This window comes from Notothenia coriiceps, unplaced genomic scaffold (assembly GCF_000735185.1).
Source record: "Notothenia coriiceps isolate Sejong01 unplaced genomic scaffold, NC01 NC01_scaffold00028883, whole genome shotgun sequence".
Classification (NCBI taxonomy): domain Eukaryota; kingdom Metazoa; phylum Chordata; class Actinopteri; order Perciformes; family Nototheniidae; genus Notothenia; species Notothenia coriiceps.
In genome coordinates this window covers 1-19,431 of record NW_011361584.1, presented here as the reverse complement: position 1 = coordinate 19,431, position 19,431 = coordinate 1, and the positions used below count along the sequence as shown (strand labels likewise).

The window sequence follows — 19,431 nt, the reverse complement described above, 5'->3', positions numbered from 1 at the left end:
GTGTGCCTTGGGCGTGTGTGTGTGTGGCACTCACTCACCGTAGTACTGAATGAGCTGAGCAGCAGACCCTGAAAACGATCCATTGTTACAGTGGTTGCTAGGCATTGTTTAAGCTGTTGCCTAGCAGCAGCCCAGTGTTAAGTGGGCTGTTTCCCACAACTATCTCTCCCCCCTCTCTGATTCCTCACTCTCCCCTTCTTCTTCAAAGTCCTGTGTCTCATCTTTTAGACAGCAGCCAGTGTAGACTCTTTGTTTTTGAGGACCAGAGAATAACTTCCTCTTCCTCCGGTCATTCATCCCAATTTAGTGATCTAACCCAACATGACACATGGAAGTGTGGTCTCATTAGCCAGCCTATTTCGGTCTTTTATCAGGGTTAAATGAAGTAGAGAGGGCATAAGGAGACCTATTGAAGCTATAAGACTGAAAAGAAGACAAGGCTGATGATTATTTCCCTAAAATACATATTTTTGTGATTACTCGTTCAGTCTGTTAAATGTTAAAAAAAATGGTTTAAAGTTTTGAATTTAGCTTGAAATAGCCACGTTTGAAATAGCCCAGGATGATATCTTCAAATTATATATTTAACTATTAATTAATTTAATAAGAGAACAAGTTGTTAGTCAGTAAAATGCCAGGAAATTATATAAAATGATTTTCAGAGCTGTGGGTGTCACATTTAATTAAATTGTTTACGTTTTTCAACAGTCCACAACCCACACGTGGTCATATTGCAATATTAAAATCGTCATAAAGTGATTGCACAGGACAGCCAGCTGATTATTGTCGACACATTTTAAGTGGGAAATAGATCAAAATGCTTACTTTGTGCACACGTTATTGAGTGTGGGAGCATGTACTGTATATGCATTGTTTTTACCTAGAAATGCAGATACACCAAAGAAAACGCTGTATTGCCTACAATCCCCTGTATTGCTCCCTTCACCACTGAATTTTAGTGAAGCTCATGTCGGGTAACAATGTGAAATTCCACACATTTGAACTGAAGGCGGGTCTGTGTTGTTTTGTGGAAATGAATCTGCAGAAATTGACTTCTTCTAGTTTTGGTTAATGTGGGTTTTTCTGCTTTAATTTGTACTCGACCTGCTGACCCTTCAGCTTTTACCATACATGTCTGTGAATCTCTGTGTGAGGTCCAAGAAGCATACAGTAGACTGATGTGTGACTACAGCAGTGACATAATGTATCAGGAATTCAGACAAGACAGCTGGATCCAACATGGCACAAGGACGTCTGTGTGGCCTTAGTGTTTCTCTTCCCCGTCTGTGTCCTCTTCCTTTTCTCTGTATCCTTTTGTTTGGTGTGTGCATGTCAGCTTGTCTTCCCCATGACCCCGATGTTGTGTCCTGTCCAGAGTCAGTGAATAGTGTTTCTCTAGAAGTGAAACAGAGCAGCTACAGAAGTCTGCAGCAAAACAGTTCTGTTAGTAAGATATGCAGCTATAACACAAAACAGCCCCAGTTACGTAACAGCTCCAACCGGAGGGGGGAGTATTTACTTCTGTTGCACACTTTAGCTTTGTTAACTTAGTCTGCCTTCAGTTGTGTTGTTGTTTTTGATCAGGCATATCTTTCTATGTCTGCCTTCGCCTAAATGATACTAGAAACATGCTGATGGGAATTTTCTCTTTCATTTCCTCTGCCTGAGAGTTCCCTTTGCTGGTCAGCTCCGATCAGAGAAATATCATGTTTTTATCAGATGAGTAGGAACAAAACGTCTGACCTGTGGTTAAGTAGAAGCCAGGAAGGGATTTGGTGGAGCGTAAACACATTGATAGGAGTGAGCAGAAGGGGTTAGGGGGACTGGGAAAGATGAGAAACAGTGTTCTGGTGGTGATTTTAAGTTGGCAAAGAAGGGAAGGAAAGAAGCTGTCGTCGTTCCTTATCTGCTTTTGAGAAAGGTTTTACAGGGTAGCAGCCAGGCCTCTGCTCTTTTAAGGGGTAACACAAGAACTGCTGACAATAGATTTATGATTCTTTGCATCCTCTTAAACATTGGGAAGAATGGTAATAGGCAGAGGGAGCTTAACTACCTCTACTAGTTGAATACACAGATCCTGCATAGGCTTGTGGTCTTGAGGAGAAGGGGCTATGCACCTGCTACAGTGTTCCCATGCCTGCATGTAAACACATTCACACTCTTCACAGTTGGAAGCCTGGTATTTTTTACCCGAATCTCTTTTGCTATGTGCCTCACATGCCACAGATAACCATTAAATGCCTCTCAAACATTTTGTTGTTGCCTGTTTGCGCTTGTGCTGTATGTATTGAATACGTTGTGCACATGCGCATAGTTTCTGTAAAGTATGTCAGCTGTTTAAGCCTGAGAAAGCAACCTGTCATGATGGTGTGTGGGGTATGTGCACATGAATCTGTCAGCATGTGTCCAGCTGTCAAATGCAAAGACTAACAGATGCCGTTCCCACAGATCAGCTTAGATGTTGGAAGAACTTGCACATTTAATGCAGAGAAGTAACCGGGCCCTTCATCAAAGCCCCTTTCCTCTAGCACCAGCAGCAGGTTCACATTTGTACTTAATATCTGCTGTCTTCTGGTCCCACTCGGTGCAGCATGTTGTACCTTGCCAGAGGATAGCCTAGCCATTATTATTTCCACGGTCTTAGTTCTCTGCCAGGTGGTTTTCATCTCAGAGAGACAGAAAGATTTGTTTAATTGGGTTAGCTGTAAGGACAATCCAGGTATCCTCAAAGTGAGTTTGCGGAAGTTTTTTCATGAATGATACCAAGTTGTTTTTTTTAAACTGCGAGCTTGTCTTCATCCCCTTCGTAGAGGTAAACTGATCCGTCTTTCTTTGTTTAACATACATAACTTGTCCATCCACATTTACTAATTCCTAAAATATCTAGCCGGTACCTTTTCATCTTACTGATGATCTGGGTTCGGATGTCGCTTGGCTTCGTTAAACCACCTAGTTCTGGGGGTATCATTTTATTTGGATACAAACAATTGCTTTCTAATTAAATGCAACTGCAAATCAATTACTTTCAAAGGAAATTGACTGATCAAATGCATGCTCAATCTTAAGTCTGTTGATTTTAGTGCAGGAACGTTTGAAACACCAAATACGAATATGAAATAATAAACAGGGTTAAAATTGAAGGTACCAACGACAGGTGATAGACCTTGTTGTGGACTGTCAAATGTATCATTTGACTACAAAGGTCACACTTTATCAGTGGTAATGTTGCATTGTGGGATTGTTGGTTATTGATTTTCTGAAAGTTATTGTTATAAATAGTTTATTAGGTTTTATAAAGTCCAATTAGTTCTGGAAGTATGACGTCACCCAGCGTTTTTATAGCTTCTTTGTCCTGAAAAGGACCAAAACAGCATGTGTACGATGAGAACACAATAATGAGGTCTGACTCATGGGACTTGCCGGTTTGAGGCCCTCGTGAAGAGCCTCCACACAAATCAAGGTTCATTATTATTTCAAATACCACACTGCCTGTGATTGTCTGGGAATTGTTGTACCTATCTGCACGATTCAAGCCAAGAGTGCTGAGTCACAGGGGCCTCAACAACCCCCTCGGTTAATTTCCTCAACCCCCCTTCATCTCTCCATCTGTGGCTCTTTTAAATCCTCGCCCCCCTTCAGTAGTCAACGAGAACAGGTGAAATGAGAGATGCAGTTTAATGCAATCTGACCTGTGCGGCTCCACCCACAGGTTTTTCTTTCCCATGAAAGCAACAAGAGAGAGAGAAAGCAAAGGCAGGTCTGTTCCCTCCTGGGACTCACCTTTGTGCTCGTTCTCTTCAGCTCTCTGTTTCTGAAAACTCACCTCTGTTCTCTCGACCACAGGGGACAAAGTGTGTGCACGCAAAGCTGCTTATATCTGATGTTACCTAGTTTATAGCTGCATAGTTTTCTTGAAACAGCTACATCTATAATATTTATTCCAAATAATTAAACTCCTAATCACAATTTAGAAGTGAGCAACTCTCACAGTGCTGTTTAGTTCAAGGAGTTTTCAAATGACTACTCTCCATTGTGTTCAGGACTCTTTCAGCGCCAACACATTTTTTCTAACTTCCTGTGCTGTTATTTGTGCTTTTAGGAATGAGCGTGCCCGATGGATCAGCGCACTGGGCCAAAACGTCAACAACAACAAGAGTCAGGACAAAACCTGTAAGTTGCTACAAAACATTTCTTCACACACAGTTTTGAAAAGGCTCACTGAACTCTCCTTTTTAGCCTATTGCGCCATCTTGTGGTCATTTTAATTAACAGTTTTACAAAGATTAATTCCAAAACAATTGACTTGTTAACTCAGATATATTGAATTTGGGACAGTGTCATTTACCTGAAATGATTTATGGACTTGTCATGTGTTGTTTTAGATGTCATGCAGGTGGAGGTGACCAGAACGTACACAGCCAAGCAGCCAGATGAGTTGTCCTTGCAGGTGACTGATGTGGTGCTGGTCTCGCAGACTGTAGAAGATGGTATGTTAGCTCGCTCTCTCTCTCTCTCTCTCGTGTCCTAATCCCTCTCTCTTGTTCTCTAGCTCTTTCTATAGCTTTCCTCACCCTCTTTAGTATTCCTCTCATGTTCCACTAACCTGTTTCAACTGCATCCTTTTCATCATGCACTTTTTATAAGCTCTCTTTGCCATTTTTCAAATCCCATCTGTCTTACATAATGGACTTTACACCTGTTTGAAGATGTGTTTTTAAACCTACACAAACATACCGAGGCCTTGGGAACCTTTCCCTGTTGGTGACCATAGCAACTGATTTTCATGTAAAGAACAGAGAGCATTGACCATCAAAAGCAATGTCATGGTAATAGCATAAGAAAAAGCAACAAGTGCTTTAATATTCATGTAATAGTGCAATTTCTTCTCTTAGGCTGGTATGAGGGTGAGCGACTGCGCGATGGAGAAAGGGGGTGGTTCCTCGCCGAGTGTGCCGAACCAATCACATGCCAGGCCAGCATTGAGCGCAACATACAGAGGATGGATCGCCTGCAGGGGTTGGAAACTAACGTGTGAGCAGGATGATTAAACCACAGAGGACCTTTCTCACCCTTTGACTCACCAGTGACCTGCCTTTTTAAAACTTAAACCCAGACGTATGAGTTCAGTAACAGCAGTAGTGACCGGCCTTCAGGGACGAAATGGAACAAACTAGACTTTTCTTACAGTGATTTAAAGATGAACCCATTATTCTTAAGACTTCTGCTCCACCTCCACTAAATATCAGGCATGCCGTCTGAGTTTCAAAGCAAAGATTGTTCAGAGCAAACTCAGAAGGAGAGCAGATTTCCTTAATTACTGATCATCAGTTCCTATGTGGGTGGGATCTGTCACATTCATTCATTCCCCGTTTGGTTGGAAAACACCCACTGCCCGAGTCACTGCTTTCAACACCCTGCTTCATAACGAGTGTTGGTGTGAAATTTGTAAATGTTTTATTTTTTCCAAACATATTTCTTCTTGTGATGAGCAATGTAATAATGAGACTACAGTACCGCTATAGGTAAAGTAGACCAAACAGTGTGAAAATAACTGCCAAATGTGAGCTCTGTTAATGAGGATCAGGCCATGTGACTAGAGCGTTGCCAGTAACAATGTCACTCTGATTGTTGAAGTGATAACAAGGCAAGACGGTGGAATTGGCAAGTGTGTGGGCTAGTGAAGAAATCGTTTCAGAAGCATCTGATGGCAAGTGAAATGATTATAATTATGTTTACAAGAAAATACAATAAGATTTAAGTTGAGCAACTTGTCCGAATGCCAATGTAAATAGAATAATTCATAATTAATTTGATATTAAGAATTACAGTCCTCTTGGAGGTTTATGTCATCCGCCGCTTAGGCAGAAGGGCCAAGTATCTGTTCTCTACCTTGCCATTTGTCACCAGTTAATGTCATCACCATGAATCAGACTTTACTCTTGTGTCACAAGTGCCATTTTCCCTCCATCCACTCAAAGATTTGGACAGCCTGAAATATCACACACATTAGATGCCAGCCAGGGGTGTGTATATAAATATTCCCCTTAGGATTTATATCTGCGATGCTACAGAGGCAAGCTGAGATGAATGTGTGTGCTGATGGTGAGAGCAACAGTCCTGCCCTGCTTTTAATGGGATTGTCCAGTGAGTCATCTTTTTAGTGTTGCCATGCCCAGCCAAAGTAAATGAATGGCTTGGTCAGAGAGTGTGATGATAACACAACTCATCAATCCCAACACTCTGGCCCGGCCCAAATGACAACCACAACCACCGTTGAGCTGCATGAAGCGAGGTATGACAGTAGCGGGCAGAGCCTCCAGCTGGAAGGACCCGAGTATAGATGAAGCTTTGCGTTTGCACTCAGGGAAAATGAAATATGTGTTACCACACATCTAAGCATATTTTTTTAATTTTATTTCAATTGCTTCCTTGACTTGTAACTATTGTAAATCTGTGAACATGTAAATATGTAAAACAGCCTGAATTGTAACTGTTTTTTTTTTTTTTTAAATACAGATTTATATTGCAGAAACTTGTCTTGTCAACTTTATGAATTTCAATCAGCCACTATAAATACAAGCTGGATTGCTTTGAGCCTGTCATGGACTCTCAATGATCAACAAGACATCTCTTTTCCCTAAGCACCTATGATAGATAGACCAAAGAAAGTGACTACTTTTATTCATCAAGTGAACAAAATAAATCAACCAGGAGTTCTCTGGACATTCAGTGCAGATACATCAAGAAGGTGCATAAATCCTTGAGCCAAAAGCACGTTTGAGATTTGGGCTTTTAAATCAAATATGCAGCCGTGTGCTGCTGAAGGTTTACAGCAATGCAGGTGTTCATTCCAACCAAATACTACCCAGGTGATGTTAGTGATTGCTCTCTCAAAGCTCTGAAGAAATTGTGCAATCCCACATTCACTCAGAAAAATTCCATTCCATGGGTAATGGTTATTTTGTGTTTGAATTCCTACAATTTTACAACATAGTAGGGCAGATTAAACTGACCCAGACATTTTGTTCGTCCATTTTTTCTTTATTGCGCACTCCACAAGTGAAATTGCTTGAAAATAAAAAATAGATAGAACTTAACCAGAATTGTACAAAATAAACAAAACCGCTACTGAGGATATCCAAACACGGATTGGTCCTTGCAAAAATAATGACAGAATAGGCAAACAATTACAGTGCAGAATGTTCTCCAGTAATCTTGCGTCCTGGGTTTGGCCTTCAGGAGCATCATCAAGGAGACCAGCTGGTTATTATGAATATCTCATCTAACCTCTGTGTCCAAGGATTTAGGTTCGAAGTCATTCTTTTCATATCCAGCCAAGAACCTGGCCTCTTCTAATCATCATCGTCATCATCATTGCCGTCTTTGAAGTGAGTGTGTTGTCCTCTCGGAGCAGGCCTCCATAATGTGCCTTTGGTGCTGCTGACTGTAGGCTTATCCTGGGTGGTGATGAGGTCTATGATGGCGGTGATGACAGCACAGTCTTTGGACTGACGGTTTTGCCAGTCTACAGGAGCAGGGTTACGAATTTTCTCTTCCAGAAGAGAATCCAACTCTTTCTTTAAACTCTGTAGAAAAAGACCGGAAGGGGAGGTCAGTCAACTCAACTCACCATTAGCTTTGTTTTTAGTGCATCCTGCCACCTACCTTGACCAGGTGAGCGATGCGTGCCGGGGAGCTGAAGACGATCCACTGGTCCACGGCGATGGTCTCCTGGTCCTCGTCCTTCTGGATTGTGATGTCTCCTCCAAAGAACAGCAGTGAGAACGGGGACACCTCAGTGCAATCGTACAGGAAGATCTGAGGGATGATGCAAACACACCACGACGGGAGATTTCAAACTAACACGCTCGGTGACAGTGAGCGGGATCATTATGACACACATGGCCCTACAGCCTACGGTCCTATTGGTGAAGAGTGGCTGTGCAAGTTTGAAATGTGTTTCAGTGTTAGGAGAAATGTCATGTTGCCCTGCTAGTGAATCTCGCAAATGTGTTTTCCATCAATTTCTCTCCCTGTGACAGCTGCTCATCCATAGTAGGTGTATCCAAATAAAAAAAAACATTTGATAAAAGAAATGACAAGGTACGTTTTCAATGCCCAGACAGTATATAGAACTGTTTCTTTTATGTTGTGCACTGATCTGTATGCAGACACTCTGAAGGCCAAAGCCATAGTTTACATAAGCAGCAGACACAAGTCAAACAAAAGCTATTTCAGCAAGGTAACATAAAGAAATGTTGGTAAGGAGCTTCAGAGAGAAGTAGACAAAAGGTGAAGAAAAGAGACGAGGAGAAAAAACTGCATGTGTAATGTAATGGATCACCAGAGGCACATGCGTCAGAGGAGATAAAGTTTGACGTCATCCTTCAATTTTTGAAATGGCCCTGGTCTTCTGCTTTCCTTTCTCTCTCTTTAAGCAACCTTGAAAATCTCACAGTCTCAGAATACCTTACTTTCATAAGAGACACAAATGCATACAGACCACACAAAAAATAAAATAATAAATAAAAATGTAAAAACATTGAATGGTGGCAAAAATAATGGTGAAATCCAGCAACAACAAAACAATCTTTATAAAGACCAAGGCAGCAAAGGGAGAGACAAAGGCACAGGCGGCAATCAGAGAGGACATGAAAGGTGTTTTTCTGCCGAATGGTAACATTCACAACGAGAGACACCACAGAAAGAACAAAGGCGGGTGGATGGGAGAGAGGTGAAAATGGCAGGGTGAAGAGGGGTAGAAAAAACAGCAAAAGAGAAAAAGATAGAAGTGGCCAGGGAGCCGCATTGACCGTTTTGCCCCCCCCCCACCACCACCACCACCTCTTACATTGTGTCTGGAGGCTTTGAAGCACAAGCGCCTTTGAGAGAGAGTTGAAAGGCAGCGTTTTAATCAAATATTCATTCAGTGGAAAGCTGGCGTGGCACCACTGCCAACCTTTCACCAATGGCCCTTTTTCCACTCACATGCACCCTTCATATGTACAAATCCAACCCAGCAACGCACACTCAACTATAATAAACATTCATGCAGCAGTTCAAACGCAGTGCTTATTTATCCCCTGGCCTACTCACACTGCTCGTTCTCATCTTCAGGTGGTAGACGAGCCACTTGTAGTTGAACTCCGTCTCTTCAGCATTGACTGATTTTGGGTGGATGCACACCTTTCCATCAGCCTGGGTGTACACCTTGACCCTGAGAAATAACATATGTTAGCGTGTGTGTTCACATCTCGATTTACTTAGCATCGTTATCTCCATAACTGAGAAAAGGAGAGAATGAGAAACTGGTATCATTGCTGAAGGTGGAAAAAGCAATGATCGGGCAACATTTAGGGATTTCTTGGTTGACAGACATTTTGCAGCAACTTTGTTTATGGACCAACTAACGTTTTCATCTTTTGTCCAAAAAGAACAAGGAAGTAGACACCGTCAGTGTTGTGAAAACTGTTATAGTTATATTTTCCTAAATATTTGAAATAATTGTTAGTTGTCATAACTGGTTTAAAACAGAATTATTGCCACATGTTTCCAGGACTGCAGTATATGATAAAGAGATATAAAGGGAAAGGGAACTGCAAATATTTTATAACATAATACAAATATTGTCTCAAATGATGTCACATGGGGCAATGTTGGTAACACTAGTATAACTAACCTTAATCTGTACAGTGAATTTAATTTGCGTTGCTGATATGTGAGCTCCAGAAAAGGAAGACCATTTTTTAAAATTACAATCACTCCGTTTATGCTGCATAGATTTTGATTTGATCTTTTTCTGTCCTTTGTCTTATTAGAGGAAAACTGAAAACCAGAGAGCACCCTTTCAGTATGTTTTAATGTTTTACAGAGATCCTACCTTATTACACTTAAAACAGATATATTATTTTATTCTATCACTTGGTCCAAATAACCAGAATACATTTTGTTAAAATTAATCTTCATTTAAATTAAAAGGATTTGATTGAGAACGTAGTTTTGGAAACCTCCCATCAGGTGCTTTAGTCTTGTTCATACGACGCAACAAAGAAAGCCTCCTTCATTTCCAAAGACAAGTTGTGATGCAGTCGGCAAACCTTTCAATAAAAGTAACACTGTGTTTGTGTCAGCAAGACAAAACAGACTGCTTGACTGCAGGGAACAAAGCTGCTTGTACCAGACAGCAGCAAAACAAACAACAAGTTCTTCATCGAGCCATAAATCCATGAAATAACTCAGAGATGTGGCGTGGACGGGAACACTTGGCTTGCCATCAACACTGTTGAGAATGACTTACCATCACAATCTCACTGGGTCACTGACGAACAACAGTGACAGCTCTACTGTGAGAGGGTGGGTCCGTCTGCCTGTAGCGTGTGTCTGTCTTTTGCACACACTCTACGACAGCTGCCTGAGGGCAGTTTTATGATGAGTGCAGTGATCTTTAGCTGCAGAAGAGCCTCTGTTTTTTAAAATAATTTTCTTAACATTGTTTCGGCACAGCCTCAGGTAATTGTCACAGCTCTTACCTGAGAGGTCTACTGAGTGTGACGGCTCCACTTCTGTCTATCAATAACAATGACGTGCACTTCTTTATGCTCTGCAGCTCTTTGCTATCCGTCTATGTTCAGCTCCCTCTTTGAATTAGCAGACTCACCCCGGCCTCTTTTTGCTGTGAGATGGTTTGATCATGGCCACCTTCGGGTAGAGACCGGCTACAATCACTGCCTTGATTAATTTCTCATTGTCTGAGGAAGGAAGTGAGAGTTAGAAGAAAAACACATGAGTTCTGCTCCATATACATGTCCCATATTGAATTTAATTAATGCTCCGTTTAAGATCCCGGTACCACTTTACAATAAGACTACCCTTATAAAGGGTTTACGAATAGTTTGTAATTCATTTATTAATTAGGTTGTGAACACTTTATAAATCATTAATAAGCTTTTATAAGACATGAGATAAACAGGGCAACTGTGACCGGGTGCTTGCCAAATAGTGAGCCCACATTTATCTGTACTGCTAAGCCTTATTAGAAATGGTAGTAACTCATTCATAAATGGTAATGTGTTTTACACTTTACAACAAGGCTCCATTTTGGCCACTATAAATGTTAGTAACTCGTAAATAAATGGTCATAAAGAGATGCCAAGAAACATCAAGATGGGTGGGGGGAGAATCAACTCAGTGAACAACAGATACCAAGGATGTTGGCTGATGAAGAAGACGAAGTAAGCTCGGTAGCCAATATAAGGCTTAGTCATCTTGCCAAATAGTGAGCCTGTGTTGATGTATGAAAACTGTTAGAACTGGTTTGTAAATGGTTTTTGAGGATTAATAAAGTGTTTACAACCTAATTCATAACCTCATTAGAAACCCTTTATCAATCCTTTATAGGGGTAGTCTTATTGTAAAGTGGTACCAAGATCCTATTAAAAAAAAGACAATTTTCAGACAGTTACCTGAGTTGACATTAGATTTGGGATCTTTGGGGTCTCTGCTGCTGACGAAGCCTGTGTTCATGAGATGGTCAGCAAACTGACCCTTCATGTTGTGCAGCATCTAAATGATAAAACAATGACTTTCAAACCGGCTGCATGATGCATCAGCCCAGGCAGAAGCTAACTTTAACACGCTCTGTCGTTTTATTTTCAACAGCACTTCAGTATAGAGATCAGCACAGCCTGGCTCACCTGGAGTGTGTTGGCGGACAGGAAGTTGTCCCAGCAGTACTCCCTCTCACACCTGGAACCACGCTGTTTCGCTTCCTCCCAGCCCTATCAACGGATACATTCAGACGGGATCCATTTATATATATATTTATACATCAGACCGAGAGGTAGGACACATGTGACAGTTGTGGCTCTCTTACCTGAAAGGCGTTGACAATAGTGAGATGGTCACTCTTGGAGTTTCTGGACAGGACCCTCCTCCTCATATCTGCCATCTTCTCTTTCCCCTGAGAGAGGCATTTAGAAATATCAGAATCAGAAAGAGGTTTATTAGCAGGTAGGTTCACACGTATGAGGAATTTGACAAGGTGTCATGATGCATACATACAAATAAAAAACAAAATGTAAAAAAGAACACAGATAGTGAACTATATTAAGAACGCTGTAATACAAATATAGTAAGATAGCAATAAAATAAAGCAGTCATTTACATCGGTCCCTTTAAGAGCAACTTTGCAATTGAATAAGTCAGTAGGAGAGCGCAGCAATGAGTTGAAGTTTGATGCTGTCGCACAAGCTTTCATGTTTAGAATAGAATATATCTTTATTGTCATCATACAAAGTACAACAACATTTATTTGGCAACTCAGTGCCCTACCAGGGGGATGAAGAAAGGGTCTTTGAAGCTGAGTGAAGCAGCGATGGTGAACACGGGGTCCAGGCAGCCCAACAGGGCTCCGAACAGGAGGAGTTTGCCGATGTGAGGCTCCACAGGCAGACGAGCCAGGTGGAAACCCAGCGCTGTCAGATTCTCTGAATGGTCCAGGGCGTTCTAACACACAACGGAGTCACAGTGAAAAAAGCATTTGTTAACACAGCAATAATCTTTTAAAAGCTTTCAGTTCACATAGAGTTCAGGCAAAGCAAAAACCCTTTACTTAATTGAAAATGATGTGTATGAGCATTCAATCGGATTAGTGAAGTAACCTTGTCTGGTTTTGTTTTCTAGTTCAATACAGTAACTCTGGACATGTGTGGGATAAAGGTCATCTTGTTGGCTGAAGAGGCAATGATGTGCTTTAAATAATAAGGGAGTACGCTTCATAGGGTGCCTTTATTTTAAGTAAATGATTAGAAAGTGTTAATATGTGTGAGTTTTAAAATTCCATAACTCACCATAAACATATAGGAGTTAGTAATTCAATGTTCATTCTGTGTTAAATTATAGTTATTTATAGCGTTTCTGTTCTTTTAGACACATACACTTGTAAACCTGTTCAACCTTCTATCAAAGTAAAATAAATATTTAACCTGATCACATAATATGCATTGAGGTTTATTAACTCTTAACTGCTGCTTTGAGTGTTGTTACTGTCAGACCCATGTTCCACTTCCTCTATTGATTTGCTTAGTATTTTAACCTTGTTAGCATGAAAAAAGGATCGTGCTTTATCCTTTCAATCTTTGAATGAGCACCGATTTCTCTTTTAGTCCTCTTTCGACCTACCTCCTCCATGAAAGGAAGAACATCTTTGGAAAGATTTGTCGATAACACTTTCAGACAGAAGACCTTGAAACTACATGCTCACATCACAAGATGGTGTCGCTTCCTATACATGTTGGTAGAGACTGTTAAATAAAGCTGAACATTGTAATAAACAATATTAATTAATTAGGTGACTGGCCTAAAATTACTACCCGGCTATTTGGAAAATCAACGAATCATTGTTTTAATTGTTCAAGCAAAAAGACCAAACATTTCTATTATCTTTGTCTTAGAGATTGCTGTAATTGTTAGAATAAAACCTGAAAATGATCGATTTACTAACAAAGACTGTTCATTGCACAAAACAAACTAATCAAGACATCCAATCTGAAATAGCAGTGGGCACATCTTCTGCAGTTTTCATAGAGCAAATCAAAAAAACTGATAAAAATCAAGAAAATTGTCAAATTACTCAACGATAAAACGTATCATTAGTTGCAGACCTTGAGTACATTTTGAATGATCTTTTCACTTTCTTACCAGGTCAATGAGGTTCTTGATGGCTAGGTTAACAGCCTTTTCAGTCGGGGGGTCCAGGGCTTTCCCTAGGAATTGGGCTATAGACCCGAGCCTCAATATCTAGGCAGCAAAAACACATTACACATGTATCAGCAAAAACATGTTGTTTTTCTAAATTAATCCACCCCTGTTTGTCTATATGCTTTGTATGTGTGGCAAACACTGAATTGTGGGAAATATATATATATACATATATATGTTATAACGTTGTTATAGTATGTGACTAAACAACCAACACTATTCAAATCAACATTTTTAAATCTGTATTCACTTCTACACTAAAGAGAGATTATAAAATAAACAAAAAAAATCCACCTGTGACGAATTTAAGTGTAAGGTAGCGACAGCAATTCAATGACTAGGTCGGTGTTGTAGTGCTTGTGCATTAGAGTCTGCTCAGGGTGTGCATGTCGTCAGTGTTTCTCTCACTTTAAGGACACACTGATGCATTAGTCCACCTCTCAACAACATCACACACGCACTCGACTAAAGTAGTGAAAGAAACACACTCAAAAGCATATCCCACAAAGCCACTGGAGATAACAATCATTCGATTCTGAGTGAACTTTGGCTTAATGTTCCATTAGCTTGGGTTGAAACATGTCTGAGTGGAGTGTGAGTATTTAAAAAGAGGAGATGAAAAAATAGTAAGCATCCAAAGAAGAAAGCTACAGATACAGAAGAGAAGCGATTATGTTGTCAGCAAAGAGAGGTAGAGAGAGAGAGCTGGGGGGACGAGTCAACCCAGAATGCTAATCCCTAGTTTTCATTAGGCAGGAGAGGCTGTATTTCAATACAATGTCAACAAGCAGCAACACTGTCCTCGTCCCCACACAACTCATTCACAGCAATCTTGTCTTCATCTCAACAGCCAACAGCATTTCTCTCTCTCTGTCGGTCTGTCTCCCCCCTTCCTCTCTGCACATTCCCAACCTTGATCTGCAGGCAGAGCTCCTCCAGCGGTGTCCTCATGATTTCAGGTAACTGATAGGCATCCAGCAGGCTGGCTCTGAGACCATTGTACAGGTGATAGCACTTCCCCGGACACACTCTGGAAACAAGAAGAGAGTGGGAAAGAAGGGAAGAGAAATAGGTTATCAGTCCTGTGACAAAAAGCGTAATTTAAAATCAATGGGATGAAACGTCACACTATAAGAAGCTCCTGCTAATAATAAGGCCTAGCTCCACTTTAGTGTGAGAGCCCGCTAACAGAACAGACGTCTGGAGTCACCGACTGGAAACATCCAGACTGTTAGCACTACGGTTACAGATGGGAAGGAGAGGGCTCATGGGGCAGAGTGACAGAGAGCTGACATGACACATAGAATGAATAATAATTCTTCTAAATTAGCATTGCATACCCAGAGGAACATTTATAGAGCATGCCCTGGTTTTAAAGATAACCGTATAAACATACACACCTGCCGGCACGTCCTTTCCTCTGTTTAGCGTTGGCCAGGCTGACCCACTCTGAAGTCATAGTGCTGATGTTGTTGTTGGTGTCAAAGTGTGTCTCTTTAATCTTGCCTCCGTCAATCACATAAACAACGTCATCTATGGTAATGCTGTGGGGGGTGGTGGAGAGAGAAAAAGAGCAAGAGAAATAAAAAAGGAGCTGGAATAAATACTAAATCAGTACAAAGCACACACACCCACACACACGTATATACCTGGTCTCGGCTATATTGGTAGCGATCACAATCTTTCTAACTCCAGGAGGAGGCCTTTTGAACACCTGAAAAGAGTGAGGGAGAAAGATGAGATTGAATGGACTTTATTGATATTGAAGAGGGAGTAAAGCGGGACAATCCACAGACACAGGCAGAGACAGAAACAGACAGAGACAGGGATGCTGACCATGGTCTGATTAACGGTAGGCATGAGGGAATGCAGAGGGATGATGACGAACCGATCTGAAACACAAAAGGACACAAAGACAAACTCAAACAAGATTATACTGCTCGTGTGTGAATTGGAAACAATTACATTTACAAATGTAACCATGGATGTCCAGGTAAATGCAATAAAATAATCTGGTTTATTATTATTTAATATGAGCAGAAAACAACACAGACATCGTTTTTTGTATCCAATATTTTAAAGATCCCTTAGACTTGGTTAAGAATGTAAAATTCTAAAACGTAGTCTACTACTGAAAAGTATATTTACAGTTTGTGGAGTAGAGGTTTTGTTAGTGTTTCACCAAACACAAGGGCTGCAACTAACACATATTTCCACTAATTATGAAATGTGTCCTTCATTGATAAATTGCTTGTTAGTCAATACAATGTCAGTCAAAGGTGAAATGGCCATTCAGTATTTTCTAAAATCCATGTTATTTCTAATTAAATGATGTTAGTTGTAATTGAATGCAAAAACATCATAGAGTTCTACTCTGGGGATTTTCTGCACAGTGAAGGGTAAACATCCAAGTGAAGAACCAATAAGCAGAACACATGTTAGGGTGGAGCACAACCGTAGTTTAACAAGGATTTCTTCTTCTCCATAGTAACCTGAAAGTCACTGGTCTGCTCTTGTATCACATAATGTTATGTTATTGTACCTGATCGGAACATCTGCTGAGCCGTGAGCAGGTCATTGAGACTGCTGATGTCGCTCCAGCCAGGCAGGAAGACCAAGATTGCTCCTTCCTGTCAGACAAAGGCATGACACAACACTTAGCAGCTGGAAGACAAACAAAAAACCAGCAGGGCTTCACAGAAGAGCCATTAGCCAGAGGAGTCTCAGCAACAACTGAGCCAAGTGAACAATTTGCCCGTGTCCTTGGAGAGATGACGTGCCCTCAGCTCCGAACCTCCACATTTAGCCACACAATAGGCCCTGACATCGCCTGCCAACATCATTATGACAACATCTTCCCTCTAGGGCATCCTCTGCTCTACATTACCACGGGGATAAAGTCTCGAGGCATAAAGACACACAAATGCATCAGAGTGAGAGTTGGAGGTATTCCAGCCAGAGCACATGTCTGCACATTAAGCTGTCTAAAACTAAAATGGATGACCACTTAACAAAAAGAACGTGTCAGCTCCTCAAACTTGAAAACATCATCCCATCATGCTTCAATCGATAATGTACCTTGGGTGATTAATGGAGGAGCAATGTTACTATAGTAGCAGCCATAATTAGGACACGGAGAATCAATCAATTGATCATGCAAGACCGGATATTATAGCAGATTATAATCCTATATAGCATTATCAGATATAAAGAACAGCCGGACAAAAGGAAGTCATTTAAGGCAGGGAAGTGTACTTTTGAAAGTTTTCAAGCCTGGTGCCAATCAGTGCTTGAGCATTGGTTGATAATACTAATATGATCTTTTTTTTCCAACATCTTCTTTTGAGGAATATGAACATGTATTTCTATAAACCATTTTCACTTAATAACATGACAAACTTCTCAATACATGTGTGTTTAACGTAACCAAGCAGCCTTTCAAGATGTTTACATATATACTATACAGTTAGGTTCTTCTTCCTTTACTGATTTACGGCAATAAATGTCTGAAGAAAGAATACGATTGAACTTAACCAGGATATTGATGCCCATTTTGGCAGGTGCTACGATAACATTTCAAGCAGTAATTTAAAGTATTGAGTTTGATACGCATACTTAAACAGAGTTATAAACAAAAGTAAGGTGGCATCTTGAAAGGTAATTAAGTGACTAAATCATTAACACAGACATGAAACAAACTTTAAGCAAAAAAATATACCCAGGATGATATCACGCTGGTGAAAAATAACCCACTCTGAAAAAAGGTCTTTTCATTTCCTGAGAGGAAAGAAGAACAGAGATAAAAAGTAGCTTCTGTGCCCTGAGCACCCCTGCCTTTTAATTACAGCTAATTATTATTAACAGTGCTCAGATACTAGCACCCACATGGGACCATACACATGTGTGTTAATGACCGTGCATGTGCAAGAGAGAGGAGGAAGAGAGAGATGCAGGCAGTGTGTGTACTCACAATCTGACAGAAACACATGTCCTCACACATGCAGGACAGAAACACACTCTGACCAATTCCAACTAAATAATCAACAACAGCACAGTAAGCGCTGTAGAGTTGGCCTACTATTTAGCACGCACACACACACTCTCCACATACACACACTTAGCAGCAGGCGTTCATTAATGCCTGCATGTCATCCCCCGAGGTGTCTAATCCCAGACTCCTGCAACATAATTAAGCAATCATCACAGTGGAACGGCTGGCAGACGGCCCGTAGCCTCGGTTCAGAACGCCGACACGGCAAGTCAGCCAGTTCCCGCTCGGCCGTTTGACAATGCCACGGCGAATCAGCTGGTCCAATGGCTCAGTGTGGCCGTGACGGATAGAGATACGGCTTCATAGGGAAGGAGATAATTATTCTGTCAATCTGCATTAGTCACGCCTCATTCCTGGCCCCTCTCTTTTTTCTGTTGCTCTCTCGTATACGTGGTCCACATACACAGCCACAAACTGACAAATAAGCCCGACTAGTTTGACTTCACTTAGGAAAATACAGAGTAAGTTAGGGCAGACCGTGTGTCACTCCCATCGATTCTAGCACTTTCCTGAATTGTCCTTACCCTTGTTTATACTATACTGAAAAAAGGGTAAACTAAATTGATTGTGATAGCCTATTCCAATCTGCAGCTTTGTTTCCTCACACAGTCACAAAAGAAAAGGGAATTCACTATTTTTCGAAATGTTCTGCTTTGCCTGCCCTATATTTTGTCTGCACCAATAATTCTGATGTGGATGTTACCATGTGTACTGAAAAAGTAAAGAATGCACACAACAAAAATAGACGTTTATCATTATATTCCATATTTACCAAAGTCTGAATCGAACACTGAAATAACATCAAAACTTGGTCATTTAACAAGAACTGGAAGGAGAAAAAGGGAATTGATGTGCGCTGAGAGAGCATCTGTTCGATAACTCATTAGCACAGATCTGCTGCCAGGTTCTGTGTTGTATCCTCTGATCTAACGTCACTCTGTTTGGAAGCGAGCACTCCTGTTGCTTCCATCTGCTCTACCTAGGAATGCACTGTAATTGTCCTTTAGTGAGTTTCTTTGAACTACAGTTTAATCTTCCTAATGGACAACTGCACTGTCGGCCTGTCTACAGTCGGAGTTGTCATGCCAAAAATCTCCTTTCTTGTGAAGCACTCAGGTCTTTTAGACTACCCAGACTCAGATAACAAACTTACAGGAATCCAATTTCCATAAAATGGAGCACAGACGCACCTCTTGAAAATCTAATTTAAAGACACCACTCGGCCCTCAAAGCAGACATACAACGCTAATCTCACCTCCTCTTTGAGCACAATGTGGCGAATCAGTGCCAAGATCAGCTCAAGGTCAATCTTGTCATCATTGTCAAACATCTCTAGGGCCTCAATGGTGTGGTCGGAGTATCTGTAAAACATGAGACGCATGCAAAACAGACAAATTACATTTAAAAAACAATTGCTGTACCTTTGGGAGATACATACTCAATTTACCAAACTCAAGCTGCAGAATCCTCAGTGTGAACAGAATGAATGATCAAAAGAGAAAAGGTAAAACAGGGTCAATGTTTATAAAAGCCCCTGATGACTAACGGCCCGTCTACACTACAGGCATCGAAAAATGCTTTCAACGCTTCGCCCATTCACTTGAATGGGGTGACGTAGAAGA

General features: G+C 40.9%; 2 protein-coding genes across 2 annotated transcripts in view; one reads left to right on the top strand and one right to left on the bottom strand.

Annotated features, from left to right (window-relative positions):
* Positions 1-6,532, top strand: part of LOC104958518 (rho guanine nucleotide exchange factor 26) — a 25,240-nt gene extending 18,708 nt beyond the window's left edge. The window contains exons 13-15 of the mRNA XM_010786260.1: positions 4,100-4,170; positions 4,383-4,487; positions 4,893-6,532. Coding sequence (XP_010784562.1) covers positions 4,100-4,170; positions 4,383-4,487; positions 4,893-5,035 — 319 coding nt within the window. The 3' untranslated portion in view covers positions 5,036-6,532. The remainder of the gene's footprint in view (positions 1-4,099; positions 4,171-4,382; positions 4,488-4,892) is intronic.
* Positions 6,533-6,747: 215 nt separating this feature from the next.
* Positions 6,748-19,192, bottom strand: dhx36 (DEAH (Asp-Glu-Ala-His) box polypeptide 36). Its single transcript, XM_010786259.1, has 15 exons — positions 19,065-19,192; positions 16,301-16,388; positions 15,595-15,650; positions 15,408-15,472; positions 15,159-15,302; positions 14,671-14,788; positions 13,699-13,797; positions 12,331-12,504; positions 11,873-11,959; positions 11,694-11,777; positions 11,463-11,562; positions 10,658-10,748; positions 9,097-9,217; positions 7,666-7,818; positions 6,748-7,586 (listed from the first exon to the last, which is right to left on the bottom strand). The coding sequence occupies exons 1-15, from the start codon at positions 19,188-19,190 to the stop codon at positions 7,353-7,355; spliced, it is 1,740 nt and encodes a 579-aa protein (XP_010784561.1). The 5' UTR covers positions 19,191-19,192; the 3' UTR covers positions 6,748-7,352.
* Positions 19,193-19,431: the final 239 nt, after the last annotated feature.

Bases quoted from the DNA above. Each gene is read 5' to 3' on its own strand.
- dhx36 (XM_010786259.1), bottom strand. From the start codon at position 19,190: ATGCGTCTCATGTTTTACAGATACTCCGACCACACCATTGAGGCCCTA. The intron at 12,505-13,698 runs GTAAGAAAGTGA...GTTGTGTGTTAG, and splicing joins TCAAGAACCTCATTGACCTG to AACGCCCTGGACCATTCAGA. The intron at 7,587-7,665 runs GTAGGTGGCAGG...CTTTTTCTACAG, and splicing joins GCATCGCTCACCTGGTCAAG to AGTTTAAAGAAAGAGTTGGA.